The sequence below is a fragment of the Eimeria mitis genome, genomic scaffold (genome assembly GCF_000499745.2).
Source record: "Eimeria mitis Houghton genomic scaffold, Emh_scaff358, whole genome shotgun sequence".
Lineage (NCBI taxonomy): Eukaryota > Apicomplexa > Conoidasida > Eucoccidiorida > Eimeriidae > Eimeria > Eimeria mitis.
In genome coordinates this window covers 1-16790 of record NW_013571923.1, presented here as the reverse complement: position 1 = coordinate 16790, position 16790 = coordinate 1, and the positions used below count along the sequence as shown (strand labels likewise).

Here is a 16790-nt window from a genome sequence, read left to right as displayed (position 1 = left end):
TTCACAGTATCCTCGGGCGGCCCTCGAAGATGACAGGGTACCCTGCCCCACTAGAGACCCGTATGCGGAATTCCTAAAATGCCTTCATTCTAAAACGGGGGGCCTGGTTGAAGCGTGTGATCAGCAAAGTCCGTCGCAACAGTCTGGGCATCCGCAAATCTCTTCACAAGGTCCTCAAGGGGCATCCGGCTCCGCAGAGTCGCAAGATAGTATAGCTGAGGGTACCGATGATGGTGAGCGCCCTGAAGGGCCCACGCAGGAGGGGCTTGCCAGATCTCCGGGATTTGAGGGGTCTGCGCTTTGCCCCCGCCCAACGGCTAATCATTCACTTTCCCGACAACAGGAGGAGCAGCAACAGGAACGGCAGCACCACAATCAACACCAAGATGAGTCAGGGCACAAAATTAATCTGCAGCTTGCTGATGAGGAATTGAGGGGTCTTTTGTCTCTTTGTCAGCTTTTATGCAAGACACCAGGGGAAGGGAACAACACCGGGGCCTCTCCCGGAGCGGCGAGGAAAGGGGGGATCCACCACGCATGTGTATCTCTGAATGCCTCTGGCTCTCGTCTTTGCATATGTAGCCATCCGAATGCTACCCAAGCAGCAGGAACGGAGGAAAATGCTGCTCCTCCATCAAATAGCAGCGAAGCTTCGGTTGGGGGTGCGGAGGAAGCTTGGGTAGGGGTCCAGACAGCGCATACATCGGGAGTTCCTGAGGCAACAGTCCTCCCTATCGAGGCCGCAGCAGCAGCGGAAGCAGCCATTACAATTCAAGTACTCCTTCCATATTGCACAAGGGGATGTAGACGAAATAGCAGCGCGGGCAGCTACGCACATGATGTCAGAGCCGCTGGGGGTCCACCGTCCATAGGGTCACCTCGAAGTGCATGCAGCCTTGGGCGCACCTCGTGGGATACTCGGGGAGGAGGGCATAGGATGGGGGGAGAGGGGGCCCCACGAGGTTCCCGGGGATCTTACAATGACCGCCTTAGGAGATCCCATCCGTTTTCTCTCATGCGCCATAGGGCTGGCGGAGGGAGAAGCTCCCTACAGCACCAGCAGCACCACCACCTGATGTTGCAGCATCTGCAGCAGCATCACCCCATGCATGCGCTGCCCCCTAGTCGAGACCCTTACTGGCAGTCGACGCGGCCATTCTCAACCCAGGCGACCTTGCTTGGGGCTTCCTTGGAGGGACCGTCATCGGCTGCAGCGGGAGTCCCCATGGGGCCAAGCGGCATTTCTCAGTGGCGTGGGGAAGATGGCAACTCGCCTTCTGCCGCTGGTGCAACGGCTGGAGAGGGGTCGCCTGCCGGAGGAATCGGGAGGAGACGCATGCACGGAGGGATGCCACGCCAGGGGTACCCGTTGGGTCCTGGGGGCGCCTCTGGTTATCAGCAGGGCCGCCATATCGCAGCATTTTCGCCCATGGTTGCAGCGAGGGGGCAGCCACCGCAGCAAACCCGCGGATACGCTGCAAATTCAGGTGTTGGGCTGCCCCGTCCTATCGAACCCAAAGAAGCTGGAGGGTTGCCGAGGAGGTCTTTTGGATGGAGCCACTACGTTCCATTGGGAGGACCCAGTGGTGACCAGACTGCGACAAGGCACGCTGTAGCTTTCAATGAGGAACGACGAAGCAGCAGCAACAGCAGCAAAAGCAGTAGCAAAGGCAGCGTCGCCGACCCCAGGGGCCCTCGGGAACGGTGTGACGGAGCGGCTGCTTCAAAATTTGGACAGCAGCAGCTAGTGCATCAGCAACAAGATATGCCAGCATCGGGGGGCTCCTACGCTGCAGCACTGACAGGGCAGCAGGGGCCCACAAGTCCTCCTACACCTGCCGGGAAGCAGCAGGAGCAACAGCAGCGGTACCACGGAGGAGACGGCGTTGAGAGAGGGGAAGTACGGGCATCCGTTGTTAGTGATTTGTCGGAAGATGTGGGGGAGAGCGGCCCTTCCAGGCTCATCCGTGGACGCTCTGGTGACTGGACCTTCAGTGGAGCCGCCAGCAGCAACCGCAACAGCAGCAGGAGCGCGCAAGCTACAGGCATGGTGGCTTCACATAGGACCCCCCAGCAGCCATCTGATGGTCAAACTCCGCAGTGGGGGGCCGAAGGCGGTGTATCAGGGACTCCACCCACTCCCAGCAGCTGGTCGCGCCAGCATCAGCTGCAGCAGGGAGCAACCCACCCTCGTGGGGGGATTTGTCTCCCATTAAGGAACACAAGAGGAGGGACCCCCAATGCGGTTTTGCAGGGTTTGGGACTGCATGTGGCGACGCCTTCAGCTGCCCCGAGTAGAGTTGCTCGCTACCGCGATGCAGGCCATAGACAAGGGGGGACTCCAGGGGGTCCTGCATGGAACATCCCAGAGCCACCTCAACAACCCCCGCCGCCTCCTCCTCCTCCTCCCGCCACTCCGAGTGGGGCTATTGCGGGCGTAGAGGCTCAGTCAGAAGGCCCTCGAGGGCCTACGCATAGGCGTAATTGGGCTGCGGTAGTAGGGGCCCCTGCATCGGCCTCTAGCGGGGGCGTTCGAGCCCGGGGCACCCCCGCTTCCCCACCTGCAGCATCAGGTACAGCAACAGCAACCTCTCCAGTTGCTGCTTCGGGAGTCCCCCGCCCTGCCTCGGCTGCAGCACGGCCATCTTCGCCGTCTCTAGAGAGAGAGGTTCTTTCCCAGAAGGCCTCCTCTGAAGGGCATGCCCGCAAAGGGGGTTCTGCGGAAGACGCTGGAGGGACATCTCCGGCACCAGCAACAAGAGCAGCACCAGAAGGAGCACCTGCAGAGGATAGTTCACAGCATCCTGATGACCGCTTGCCTTCTAGGGGATCTGCGGAGCTCAGAAAGTCGACACCTCAGTGGGGTACACGCTCCACAGCGGGGGGGCCCTCTCAAGACCCTCACAGCAAAGCAGCAGCCCCTAAGTGGGCCATTGGGGGTCCCTCGGGGGGCCCCCGCACGGCTTCTTGGGGATCGCGCACGGGCACAGAAGACGCAGATGGGACTTCTAGGCCGTCAGAGCACCAGCACCAGCAGCAGCAATGGGATGGGTCTTCTACACCGCCTTCAAGAGGCCACTCCTGGGCGGGAGACTCCACAGGCCTGTGGAGACCGGGGCCTCCTTCCTCGGGAGACCTCTCGGGTGAGGGACCCCCGCTTGACGGGCGTTCTCATCCATCGAGGGGACTCTCCACGTCCCCTCCTCCGGAGAGGGGCGTCCCGGTAAAGCAACGGGAGACTCCATCTCTAACGGGCGATTTGCTCTCCCTCAAGCTGGAGGATATAGCACTTCTCAGCGCGGCTGACAAGGCAAAGGCCCTGCTTGTGGCCAAGCAGCAAGTCGCGGCTCTGCAGGATGCAGCGGAATGGCGGGTGAGCCTTTTGAAGATGCGCTGTTCTGCGCTTGCCTGCTGTACTATTGCGGGTATTGCTGCTACTGCGTCGGGGCCAGGGCACGTCATAGTTATGCCAGGGGAACATCATGGGGTTTCTGGGTCGGTATATTTGTTTGTTGATTGCAGACAGCCACAAGCAAAAGGGAGCGGAAAAAGTCCTCTGCCTCGGGAAGACACGCAAAGTCTCAGCTCGATCATTTGCTTGCGGTGCAGCAGGTGACAAATAGAATTATGTGTTCCCCTGCCCCTGCGTCTTCCGTCGTTCCTTCCAACCGCCTTCCTTTTCCTGTGTTGAGACCCGTTTAGCCATTGTCAGTGGTGTTACCGTTTCTGTCTTTGTTTGCTGCAGCTGCTGCTGCAACAGCAGCAGGCACATCAGGAGGGTGAGGAGACCACAGCTGAAGGGCAGCAACGAACCTCCCAGCCAGACAGATCAGAGGGCATCAAAGAGACACAAAACTCGGGCTATGGAGGGCTGACCGACACGGGTCAAAAGACTAGTCCTGGCGCTACACCAGGGGGAGAAGCGAGAGGGGCAGACACTCCGCCGTAAGGTAGGGCCTGAGCGCTCTGAATTTGGAGCAGCATGCAGGGCTGGAAGACCACTTGCAGTGGATACTGGCGCTACCGCCGACGCCATCGGTGCTGGTGCAGGAGTTTGCACCGCAGGCATTATTAGCAGCAGTTGCTGTTAAGGGGTACGTCGCGGTGGCTGGAGGCCAAGAAGTGTAGAATATATAGGCGAATGCCTATGCTTTCTTGTCACTTGCCTGCTCTTTTCCATGCTACCACCAACTGGGGCCGTTGCCATTCCTTCGGCTGCAGCAAAAGCTGCTGCCACTTCGAAGTTTCGCGAAGCGTTTTTGAAAACGAGTTTTTTCGGAGGAGGAGCTGTGCCGAACGGTTTCGTTGTTGAATGGGACTTATTTCTTTCCGTTTATTTTTTAGGCATTTTGGGGCTTTGGCGACCGTCGATACTGAAACTGCAGTGCTGTTAGTGGCGTGCAGCCCAACTTCTAGGCAAAACTAAACATCAGTCACCTAAACCACACGTGGCCAGGAACGAGGAACTGCATCCTCTCGTAACGGAACAGTGTACGCATAGCGCTATTTGGCGTTAGAAACTATGCCGGCCTGCTGATATTGGGCTGTGCCACAGGAAACTGGTGCAACATATAGCTNGACTAGAGAACTGCCGCCAGGTCCACACTCGAACTGAATGGCATCCATACTAGTACTAGTATATTGTACAAACTACGCATGGAAGGAATAGGTACGCACCTGCAAGAACTGAATTTGCATCGATCGTTTTAAAAGGGAAAGGAGATGCGCGCAAAAAAGCGCCAAAAAACTTTACTCAAAATGGTGCGAGTCCGCTATTCTTCGCGGAAGCTGTACAGCAGCATAGCGTATGCCGCCACTTCACCATCGTTTATACACTTGGTGGCCCTCCTGTGCGAACTCGAATGAATGGGTGTAACTGTTCACCACTCCAAGGCAACGCACATACCACGCATTTTCATGCACAAATGCCTAAATCTCAACAAATACTGACGTATCAAACATAGTAAGAGGGCAGACCCTTGAGTTTGAACAAGCGTTGCTGTGCCAACAGATAAACTGACAATGCAACGACTACACACGAATGCTCACCCGAAGCAAACTGCTCGTATGCACCTATAAAAAGTGGCTTTAAAAAGCCAGGGCAATGTATAGACCCACGCCTATAGCAATGGCAAGCACTATGGTAGCGAGCGACCCCATGCGCGCTTTCTCGGACAAGCGAGTAACAGACATGGAGCAGTGGATGAGGGTTAAGGTGCCGACCCAACCAAGAGTGAAGGCAAGCAGAAGCTGAATAATCATGAGCCACGCAAAGTTGTTGACAAAAGGAGTGTCTTCCATCTTCATTGCCAGGAAGAACGGGACATAAAACAAGAAACGAAGAAAAGACGCGGCAACCGTAGCGTTGCGGGAGAGGAACAGGAAGCCGAACATCGGATGCAAATTCGGCAGTTGCAGACACGATCGACCCAGGAAATCTCCAATAAACTCCATGCCAAAGAGCAGCACCATCTTGGATGGGCCTTTTCCCTCAAAATTGAAGGAAACGGGGCCGACCTTCGGGAAGAGGGAGAATGTGATGAAGAAAACAAGAAACAGGCTGAGGAGTTCCCAGAAAGAGCCCCGCATCATCGTTAGCCATGGTCGAGGGGGCAACAGCGACTCATCCAGAGCGCCGTTTGATGCACTATTTTGGCGTCTCTTTGGCTCCTCAAGATCGGCTACGATTGTGGGTGTATCATCCTGCTGAGCTTTTCCATCAGAACCGCCGCTCAACGCATTGCTTACAGATTGAACACAGACTTTTGCATTTAGGAACATATACATGTACAGGATTGAACCGATGCACATAACCACAGAAATGCCGCAGCAAATGCTGCTGAACCACTTGACGTCGCTTTCGCTGTCCATGTCGAACACGCCGTTCATAAGGATGGCAGTGACGACGAAGGCCACCAATCCCGCAGTTGCTTGGCCTATAGAAGTCGTGCCTACATAGTTCCTTGGAAGAATTGCAGCCCTCGCAAATCCAGCAGCCTGCAGAGCCGCGTTGCACGCACCTAGAAGACCGAGGATAATATGAACTAGCACTATGCGGCAGGCGATAGGTCCATAGAAGAACGCCGGAGAGAACGCCGCCATGCATACAAGAGATAACACAAGACCACCCTGAATGAGCCAGCCGTGAAGAGCTCCTATTTTGAGGATAACAAGGAGAGCTATGACGCAGACCAGCTGGTACATACCCAGCATGGAGTTCCCGAGCTGCTTCCCATCCAGAAAGTGGTTTGACAAAACGGGCAACATAACAGCAACAAACTGGAATGGAATTAAAGTCATCATTCCAGAGAGGGCGCAACCGATTGAGGCAACCCAATGCTCTCGACGCGTCATCTCCTCACCCTTCTTTGGGGAGGCATCGGTGGGGCGATTGCCGGCAACCCCACTTTCAGCTGCCATCGTGCCCAATGGAGCGATTAGAAAGAAAGTTGTCCCTGAAGGAAAAATCGATGCTTAAACATTAAAAGTTGCAATGATCCTGCCGATCCTGCACGAATAGACAGTTCGGAACAGCGACGGGCTCCCGCACTCGATGCAGGGGTGCCCAGCAACGGCAGCTGCAACCGTGCACCATCGGTGATTCTAGTGCTGCTATACACCAAGCACTCTTCCCCACAATAATCTCGAAAGCAAACTCGTAGATTGTACACATAGTGAACAAAGTTGTCAGTCAGAAAACGAATTGACTGTTTTTGGTCTGTGCCGGTGGTTTGCTCAGTCTTCCGCTTTTGCTACGGCCGAAATATGGCTTCGATTGCCAATCTAGCATATACAGGTACACCAACGTGTCCAGCTGACTCTCTTCGGTTTACTTTCATTTGCTAACTTTGCTTTTATTTTTTTCTTGACGCTGTTTTCTATGGTGCCATTTTCGCTAGCAAAAGTTCCAAATGCTCTCTGCCGCATCAAGCCAGCCCACCCCCGATTGCCCACTTCGCCCCACAAGCAGCATGGTGTGGGAGGATTTGCGACGCTTGCTTGTAGTTGGGTCCATGCGGGGGGTCATGTAATTGTCTATCGTTTTTTCACAGTGTTAGTTCGTGCATCGAAGGGGGGCTTCGGTAGTGTAGCGTGGTAACTCCGACTGTAGCGTGGTGTAAGTGGAGTTGGTGCGTGTTTATATGGTGGGTGCAGGCTGGCAATGCATCCACCAGTGAGTGCAAAGGCTTCTATAGAGTGTTTAGCCGTGCACAAAAGGGGGCATCAGTTGTGTTTGCATGTGAGTTGCCTTGCAGTAGTAGTGGCAGCAAAGTTCGCTGCACGTCGTGTTAGGCACCAGTTTGTCANCCCAGGCCCGTGGACCGCGGGGCTCAGGGTGTCAGATGCTTTTGGAAACTCGTATTTTAAGTGTTTTTTCTTTAGTGTAACTCTAGAGAGTCGTCGAATAAGCTGGAGGGCCCTTGCTACAGTTGACTGCGCCCCTTTGTCCGCCACTGGCGACGGAACCCGTCGCCGCGACGGGGTTGCTTGGAGCATAAAGGTTATTAGTGGGAAAAAGTTTGGAGAAAACCCCTTAATATTATTCTAAAATCTTCGTCACAAACTTAACCTCCTTCCGCCTGTATAGTCGACGGAGATATGCCCTCCGGTGCGGAGGTGACTATAGCGCTCTTGCTCTGTGGCCTTAATTATGGACAGAAACGAGCTGCCATGTGGGGAAGGACTTAAAGCAGGAGTTTAGCAAAAGCAGCTGACCTCCCCCCTTTCCTCAGGCCTTATGGGCGTTGAGCTCAGGTTGTTGCTGGGAGGATGCTGCCTGAAGTGGGCTTGCCGCGCACCTCGCTGCGGACGGTAATACAAGCCAGCCTCACGCGTGCAAATAGAGAAGCTCCAAAGAAGCTTCCTTTGCTTCACGCTTTACCTATGAATGTACTTATAGAGCGTCTGTATTTGCTTACATGCTACAGTGAGGGACATATGGGAAACTTTTCGCGTAGAAAAAGGAGTTGTTTATCCACTCTAAACGGCGGAGAATCACCACAAAAACATCCATGAAGATTGCCTCTGTCGACCATCCAGGTATTACGGGCCCCTCGATGTGGAGGTTGCGCAGGACGTCGTTGGTCGGCCCCTCGCTCAGAAGGAAAAGTCTTTTGGAAATACCCAGTTATGGATCCCATTAATATTCGGGCTGCGAAGGAAATCTCGGCTTAGAACATGGTAGCAAACACCATCCGACAGTAACTACCGAATGTGGCATCCTGAAATCAGGGAGCGGATGCCGAGCGGTGCATATGCTTCGTTTGCAATAAGCAGCATCACACGATAAGAGATTGTAGACGCATGAAAAGACCGGAAGAATTACAAGGCTACATCTCCAGCAGTGCCGCCTGAGAAAATAAGAAAACAAGCAGGGAAACGCCAAGTTCCCCACGTAAAGTTCGGCGGCTTGCTGGGGTTGACAGAGGTGCCAACAGCACTCCCGATGAAGTCTGCTCTAGCAAAGTTAGTATTAGTCGTAAAGAGCTGCCAGAAGTACATGGCATGGGCTAGAAAGTGGATCCGATGCATGGAACTATGGTGGGGGGGTGCAGCTTGTCTGTCTTTTCGTTGTCGCAGTCTCTGCGACTGCACTTTGCGGATGGCAGGCAGAAACGAGAACGGGCAAGCCCATGGACGAAAAATGATAACTCGATTCAGCACTAGGTCGCATTACCATGATACGGGACTTTTACGTCGAACCAGTTCACCAGGACATAATCCGCGGGATGTCGTGTGTGAACCCAGTGAAGGGCGCAGGTTCGACAATGTCGTGGCGTATGCGCCGGGAAACAATGAGAGTAAACCTCTTGTCCCTCCCAACGCATTTGCATGCGCAACACTAAGGCTAATGGAAGCATGTTTTTAAGAAGAAAGGAGCTAGCATGCTTGTACGCACTGCAGAGGCACTGCGGGCAACGATGGAGCACTACGTGCGTTCCGTCGTGACGGTCTTATGAAGACTGCAGTTTTGAAGGATTCCTCCCAGTTAATGCCCGGCGAACAGCGAAAGTGTGGACAACCGATCTCTCAAATGTACTATATAACGAAGAGCTACCAAGCAGGCCACCCGCTCCGCGCTCAATGCACCGCATCGAGCTTATTCCCTGAGCAGGTCTAAAGTTTGTAATAGCTATATCCATATCTTGAAGGTGGAATTGAGTGGCAAACAAATGAACTGCTAAGAAAAGAGCAGGTTCAACATAAACTAGCGCGTTTGGGAAAAACCGGTGCTGGTGAGGAAAGAGGATAGAAAGTAGCACACGCGGGTAGAGTTCAAGCCAATCAACAAAATCAAGGTGAAAAAGGAGTTTCCATTGCCCCAGAGCAACGAACTACTTGACCGCCTGCAGCCCTCGGTACTCTATTTCTCATTTGATTTGTCTGATGCATTTTGCACATCTCAGCGCAGTCTCTGTTCGCTCTCGGATTAAGGCGCTGGCATTCGCCGTCGACTTACTACCAACATACCACTAATCTCGGTTTACTAAAACGGTCTGGAGAGTCACAGAAATTTCCTTCCGCCCACCCCACTAGAACGCGACGGCGACATCGCAATAAGGAGCAACTGGAGGAGACGGAGATCCTGAGAGCAACTAGAACGACTCTCGGAGGCCAAGGAAAAGGGGAATACTATGTAAAATGGCCAGGAGACCGGTGGATATAATGCATTAGTCTGTGCATAGCAATAAACGAGAAATATATGCAGGCCGTCCTCGATTCAGCAGTAACCGATGCAACCGTGGGCATTTCCAAAGCAGAGTATAGTTGGGAGTCTTTCCATTGCTAAGCTATTGTTTGTCTGCCGTGGGGGAAGAGTTGCTCACATCTTTCTATATATTTGGTTTCCACGGTTCCTTCCTACCTCCACTCGTGTGATCAATGCTCTACTGTTTATCTACGGCTAAACCGGCGCAACCGTCACATGCACACAGGATGAAAGGTCACCTGTGTCCTTGGGGAGTTTTCCAATCACTAGCAGAAACTGCAACTCACCTGACCAGAAAGGTGTAGCCCCCGCTGTATTCCTTGGCAGCGAAGAGTCTGCGGGTGTTCAGGCCTAGCATTTGTGTCAGTTGGGCCTGCGTGGCCGCTGCCACATTTGAGATAGTTGATGCGTGTTACTTTACGCGCGACTGCTTCGTGGAGATTGAGAGTGTTAGTAAATATAGCTTTTTGCCACAGAAGGCAAGGCAAGCTCGTGGCTTATGGAGCAAGTCACGCAACTTGGCCTTTGTTTCTTGGTTTTTGGCATGCATCCCCGAGGCCGACACCCTCACCTGGATCTGATAGATAGATTACTGGACTTGTCACTAATTTATTCTAGCTACTACAGTAAGGTACGAAACTTTCTCGGACGAGTTCGCCGACATCGGGCAGGTTATGTTGGACTTCGCCTAAACAGCTAAGGTGAGAGGACGGGTCTGAAATGGTCGAACACCTCTTCCTCTTGGGTTTACAATAGACCATCTGGAAAAGCAGCTGGAAATCAGGTTACAATAGGAGAGAAGACAGCTGCAAACTGCGCGTCGAGGGACAGGCGCGACGACCTCCATCCGAGCCCACCGATGTGTAGTTCCACGGCAAGGGCCCGCCTGCGGGCTAAGCAAAAGTTGGACGCATCGAAGTGTATTCAGTTAAGCAGTGACTGCAACCAGCCACAGGCTTGTTAGTCGTACAGTGACTCAGACGTGCCTTTCCTGTACAACTGCATACGCCGGACTTCGTCTCTTCGTTTCGGGATGGCAGGGACGCCGGCATGTACACTTTACACTTACCTAGCACCCATCGATACAGGTTCTTGTTTGTTCCACATCGTGGCGGTCTCTAAAGATTACTAGATCTCCAACAATGCATTTTGTCGGTAACATCGCCAAAACCCAGTGGGGGATGTAAATGGGCGAAAAAAATATTTAGGGGGTTGGAGGCAGTGTTGGTCGTTCCGTGAGTCACAAATGTCACCTATCAATAGAGAATGGGGATATAACGATTTGGGGGCAGGCGGGGTAACAAAGACAGTGAATTAACGCTGCTTCACCACTGGTTAGCGCAAAGCGCCAACCCACTGAACTGGGCAGCTGGGACTGGGAGAGGAACCCTATACAACTTCATGAATGCATTGCCTAGACCAAAAGAGCCAGAATCTTCGCCTTAATCTTGTTATATTCTAATGGTCAATGCCGCATAAGCAGGTGCAAGGGCATGCGCTTTGCCGAATTGGTTCAACGCCTGCTGCTGCATGGTAGTAGCTTCCATACGGACAGGGAACGGGTGCGACTAGCCAACAGCAATCCAGCAGAGTGGCCGCCCTTATAAAGTTATCAGCATTATTATTTACTTATCTCCTTTGTAACGTCAGGTCAGTCCTTGAATATTGGCTTCTGGCGCCATCGCGCCGCCGTCTTCTGAAGCTTCGTAGCTCGAGCGCTAACCTTCGATTCGCTGCCCTGCCATTGCCGTAGTTGACAATATATGGCTCGTATTTCATAAAATGTCCCCTTCAGTGTTGCCCATTTTGACCACTTAAGCATCCTCTTAGCAGACAACGCTGTGGCCGTCATGTGCTCCGGGCAACGCTGGGCAGATGCCATTCAATAAGGGAGCCGCAGTATGCATGGGATCTTATTCGCAAATAGATCAGCTATGGGAGACGTGCTTTTGACTGTTGCCTTCGAACTAACTTCCCTCCGAAAGCTGCAACATTGAATCTGGAGCACTGTGCCACTGCCGTCCGCCTGCCGCAGGCTCTATCCAAGAACTTGCTTACCCCGTACTTCGGCCCTTTCTTGGCTATCTCGTAGCACTCGTTGTCTTTTTCCTTCAGAACAAGCAGGATACAGTGATTTCCCTATCGCCCAATTTGGCGTGCGCCGTCTGCACTACGTCCTGGACCGGAGCAGCTCCCCTGCAGCTCTCCTACAGAATCGTTGCTTACCTCTCCTGGACCTCTCCTGGATTTCGTCTGAAGGCCGTACACAGTTCACTGTGAGGGACCTAGGCGTGAGGTTGGATTGAGTGGAAACCACATAGACGGCTACCAATCCACGAGTTCCTTCCTGCATGTGGACTTCGTGTTGAAGATGCAACACGACCTTACGGAGGAGGCAAATTCGACGCAGACGTCAGAATTTCAAACAGAGATACGTATTGATGCTTCTTCGTCCTCCAGCTTCGTTGCCACTGCCACTGGTGTGGAATCTGCAGGCTCGGGCTCCAACATATTGCAGAGTGAAGCTAGTGAGCAGACCCCACAGTGTCAAGGTAGTCGTGACGTAATCTCCGATGCTGGACAGAGGGGATCACAAGAATCCGTTCCACGTGGGTCTCATGTTCCGGCCCCATCGGCACAGAACACAAACGGGAGGAGTTCGTTAGACGTGCAGATTTGCTTTCCAGATGACCACGATAACCCACTTCTCACCGAGGCCCTTCAAGACCCTGGTACGGAAAGAGCTAATCCGGTAGCAACTTTAAGGAAATTTCAACGGAATGCCTCATCCGCTGTATCACGGCATCCTCGTGCACCATCTGCGGGAAGTCGAGCAACAGCAGATGCATCAGCTGCCGATTTTCACGTGCCTGCTGATGGACAGTCGCAAGAAGGTGCTCCATCCGTCGGAAACGAGCTAAGAACCGTATCATACTCTGCTCCTGCTGCTCCTGAGGCAAGGTCCTCAGGCACGGACACGCCGACTGCCCAGTCAAGTGCCGCTGCAGCGATGCTACGGACGAATGCCGCACGTGAAGCAGAACTGCATTGGCAAGCTCATCAACGCAACGCAGCATCTCCCGAGTCCGCGAGTTCGCATATGACAAAGAGCGTATCTCCTGCAGGAGTTGTCCGCATTGGAGGTCGTAACCGCCGGAAACGCACAAAATACGATCTCGCCTACAAACAGATGGAAGAGCTCGGCCCATTTGAAGAAGAGGCGAAGTCTGTGGATAAGACAAAGGTCAGAGTGCTAACGTATAATCTGCGCTCATCTTTAGGCTTCATGTCGCCACGACCAATTTGAAAATACTTGGGGGCTTAGACTGTCTCATATGTGCTTCTTGAGCAGGTTGCTGGAAACAGCTTCGCCTTAGAGCTCTTGAAAAATCCACAGCAGTATTCTCATGACGCGTGGGAGTACGGGTTTGCTTGGCCTGTTGGTGCTGATTGCCGCCGCCTGTTGTTACGAAAGCTCCGAGGCGTCTTTTGGTCCAATCCGGAGAAGTGGCAGCGCGTTCTGCAAGAACACAACCTGTACAGGAGAGATTTATTTACATTTGCAACTGTCCAGGTATGTTATTTCGAGGGGACTTAATTTTTCTGCTTCCTGGGAATCTGTGTGAAATTGGCTCTGGAGACTGATGTTCGATTTCGGCAGAGCGTCGCTGTGTGCGTTTTGAAGGAACTGTTCAAGGTAACCCATCTCATGGGCGCTGAAGCGTGGGACTTTCTTCTGAAGTGCACGGCTCTTACACAGAAATGCGATGCTCTAACAAGCAAAGAACTTGATGTTGGACGGTAGGCAAGCTGCGCATGCCCACCGATTTAGGCTCCCTCAGCATAGCGACTGTAGCGTTTTTGTGCTGTGTGTGCTGCGTGCACTGACTCGGCTCGTCGGTCTCTTTAAACGACTTGCCTGGCCAGATGTTTTGAAAGCTTCGGTTTGGTGTAACTGTGAAAATGTGTGTCAGTGAAGATGAACCAGGAAGCGTAAGCCCTCGTGGAACCAGCAAACATGCACATCACCTATCAAGCATGGATGCATGCAAGTCAGAAGATGACGTACATTCTCCACCGGACAAGATGCTTGGCGCTGGTTTGCCTTCTTCAGCATTTTTAAGGAAGCGGGTACCGCAGGCTGCGCGGGCTGACAGAGATGCGAATAAGCGCAGCCGTGGTCGCCCCCGAAAGATTCCAGTCAGGGTTCAGAGAGCTGCGTCAGAACCTGAAGATGCCTCTGAGGCCTCACCAACCAGGCACTTGCATACTGGTTTGTCGACACCTACCAGTGAGGCGTTTCGGTGGCTTCCTGAGGCAGAGTCGTCAAATTTTGCAGAAGGATGCCGTTCGCCGTTTCACTCGGCAGTAGGAGAGAAGGAGAGCTCACCCCTTCAACCGGAAGAAGATAATAATGCGGTTGGAGGAACTGACATGCTCGAAACAAGCATCAATGAACAGAGGCGCTTACTCGCTTCTTTTATGAGCACAGCTCCTCCAGTTACATCCACTAATGATAGCTTCTGCCTTCCAGCTACGGGGAAGACTGCAACGTCGGCACCAGAGTTGCGACTTGCACTCGGGGGAAAACCCAGCAACAGCATGCTTATGCTAACGACCCACTATGCGTTCATGGCGCAGTTCATGCAATGTTGTATGCTCGTGGAAGTTCAGCGGTCACTCTTGAGGATTGCGGAGAAATTCAAGACTGTCTGGCCCCCAAACAGAGACCTTCGAGAAAGCTCTTTCCAACCGGATAGTGGAGGTATGGACGCTGCAGCTCGTGCTTGCTTTGATTCGCTTGTTCGCAGCAGCAACGTGCACATGCAGTTCGTGCAGGTTATTGTGGAGCAGCTGCAGAAACCGGCTAGCGGCGACCCNCAGCAGCTGCAGATTCAGCACATGAGGGATCGTTTGATGTTCGCCTCCCCTGAACAAGCACCAGCTATAGCAAGTGAAGTTATAGAAGCTCTGCGGGATATGGCTCAGCATACGGAGCATCGCCCTAATGGGCCTGCGGAAGGATTAGAAAAAACGCGGAGAGCAGATGACGGGGGTCCCCAGAGTATGTCCTTTACTGCGAGCTGTTACGGTGTCTGACCTTGCTTGGCCTGTGCAGAGGTTTCTGTTGAAAATCTTGCACAGGGTAACCCACACTGCTGAGCCATTCCATGTGGCTGACAAATTGTGTGAAGGGTCAAACGCATTTGAAGCTGAACCAGTAGAAATAGCTGTACTTCGGTAGCAAAGGCGGCGTGTTGTAAGTTCCATTGGTATTAGAGCCAATAAAAGACTCAGCGCAGCATGCGTTTGCGACTTTTTGCCTGCAGCTCGTCTAGATTAAGGTCGTCCAAACGGCATTCATTTGACTGCGCAGTGGGCTCTGTTCTTTTTTTACCCAAGCGACTTCACATCGGACCCAAGCTCTAGTGTGTGCGCACATGTTAGTAAGATGCTATAAGCACGGGAGAAGCATATCGACAATGAAAGCAAGGGTACACCCTCGGTTGCGGTGAAGGCATATGGCTATCAGGGAAACGAGGATTCGTTTTCCTCGACTTTCTGCCACTCAGTGTTATCTCCGCCTAAACACTGGGGGAGAGCGCTAGACTACAATATTTTACAAGTCAACGTGGAGCCAGCACCTAGAGAAAAACACAACGTTTTGTTGTTTGGCTTGAATTAAGATTAAGGGGTGGGCAGGGGGCGGAATTGGCCCTTCTACGTCTGAAGGAGCCATAGAGCCACCCTTGTGGGGTAGTAAACGTCGGCATGGACCCTCGCGCTCATTGAAACAAGGCCTTGCTTGACTTCGCAAGTCAACAACAGTTGATTAATTAAAAGCGGAAGTAAGCAGGAGCTCAGAACGCGTTTCTTCGCCGAGGTCCAGCGTGTGGACGGGCGTCATACCGTGTTGTCATTCCGCAAAGACCCTAATTGTGTTTCCGTTAAGATCGCCCTTGTCAAATTGTGCTGCATGCGCAAACAGCACACTGATGGCGTCATCAATAGACGATATGGCCACCTGCTGGCTTTCATTTGAAGCGATAATCGCAACTGATTTGAAATTTGACGAAGCGAGTAGCGACGGGACAACCTACCCACTGCTGCCGCCGCTGCTTCAGCAGAAGCAAATGCAATGCACACCCGGCCTGTGTGCTCTCCCTGCAATATGCCCCACAGAACCAACATTGCTGTTTCACTGCTAAGCAGGATAAAATAGTCGCCCCTACTCTGGTCCGTGCTCTCCACTGTGATCGTTTGGGAGTAACACCAGTATTCTGGCAGCGGAATAGGCCTACCTTGCTGTTAAGCATGATATCAGTGCGTAGTACGGTCCCCATACAGCTGAATGCTTCCTGAATTTCCACTGCCGGAAGATCCTTTGGAACCTGACTCACAAATTCCGCCCCACAGAGAAACTGGGTGCCGGTAGGAGCAGCTGGTGCATTCTTCAGCTAAGCACCAAACACATCCAGTATCCTACACCGGGCTGCTACGCAGCTAGCATTCGACAGTCTGCCACAAGTTACATATACTGCTTTCCCGTGTTGAAGCTTACGTTCGAAACGATCACCGTGAACTCCTTCCTCTGAGCCAAACATGCACCAACCGGACCGCCAGTTGGAACGTCCGCCTCTCGAATTGGCAAGCCGCGCAGTCCAGGCGTTGCGGATGACTGATCTGGAGTTGTTTGCCTATTCCAGACGACTTCAGGATCATCTGAATGTCCGCGGCGAACGGGGGGTGGCACCATCTCCTCTTGGGCGGCACAGTAACCATGCCCATGCTCTCCTGCTGCATCTCTACGATACGCTGACTCGTAGTACTCAGTAGACGCAGGGCACCTCGCACCGTATCCGTAGGGCACTGACTTTGGCACGGGACCGCCTGGCTCGCTTGCCAGCTGCGAGCTTCGCAGAGACCCGAATGCTGGAAGAGCTACTGAGTAGGCCATAGGATCGTTTGGCGAGTGGTGGCCATTTTGTCCTTCAACCTCGTCGGCATGTCGGGAGCGCTTCCATACAGGTAGTGAAGGACCTGCGGTAGTCACCGCATGTCACATTCTGGAACTTCTGCA

General features: G+C 53.1%; 4 protein-coding genes across 4 annotated transcripts in view; 2 read left to right on the top strand and 2 right to left on the bottom strand.

Annotated features, from left to right (window-relative positions):
* The window catches only part of EMH_0009320 (uncharacterized protein), a gene marked incomplete at both ends in the record, with an annotated part of 7850 nt that extends 3901 nt beyond the window's left edge, over positions 1 to 3949 (top strand). Inside the window, 3 exon segments of the mRNA XM_013498626.1 lie at positions 3 to 3373; positions 3523 to 3612; positions 3746 to 3949. Coding sequence (XP_013354080.1) covers positions 3 to 3373; positions 3523 to 3612; positions 3746 to 3949 — 3665 coding nt within the window.
* Positions 3950 to 5088: 1139 nt separating this feature from the next.
* On the bottom strand, positions 5089 to 6420 carry EMH_0009310 (adenosine transporter, putative; the record flags this gene model as incomplete). The annotated part of the gene is made up of 1 exon (XM_013498625.1): positions 5089 to 6420. The coding sequence occupies one exon, from the start codon at positions 6418 to 6420 to the stop codon at positions 5089 to 5091; it is 1332 nt and encodes a 443-aa protein (XP_013354079.1).
* Positions 6421 to 12080: 5660 nt separating this feature from the next.
* EMH_0009300 (uncharacterized protein) lies at positions 12081 to 14809 on the top strand (the record flags this gene model as incomplete). Its single annotated transcript, XM_013498624.1, is given in 5 exon segments — positions 12081 to 12953; positions 13062 to 13283; positions 13395 to 13510; positions 13684 to 14589; positions 14593 to 14809. Coding segments are annotated over 5 exon segments (2334 nt in total).
* Positions 14810 to 15626: 817 nt separating this feature from the next.
* EMH_0009290 (RNA binding motif-containing protein, putative) lies at positions 15627 to 16667 on the bottom strand (the record flags this gene model as incomplete). Its single annotated transcript, XM_013498623.1, has 4 exons — positions 15627 to 15682; positions 15811 to 15874; positions 16012 to 16167; positions 16272 to 16667. The coding sequence occupies 4 exons, from the start codon at positions 16665 to 16667 to the stop codon at positions 15627 to 15629; spliced, it is 672 nt and encodes a 223-aa protein (XP_013354077.1).
* Positions 16668 to 16790: the final 123 nt, after the last annotated feature.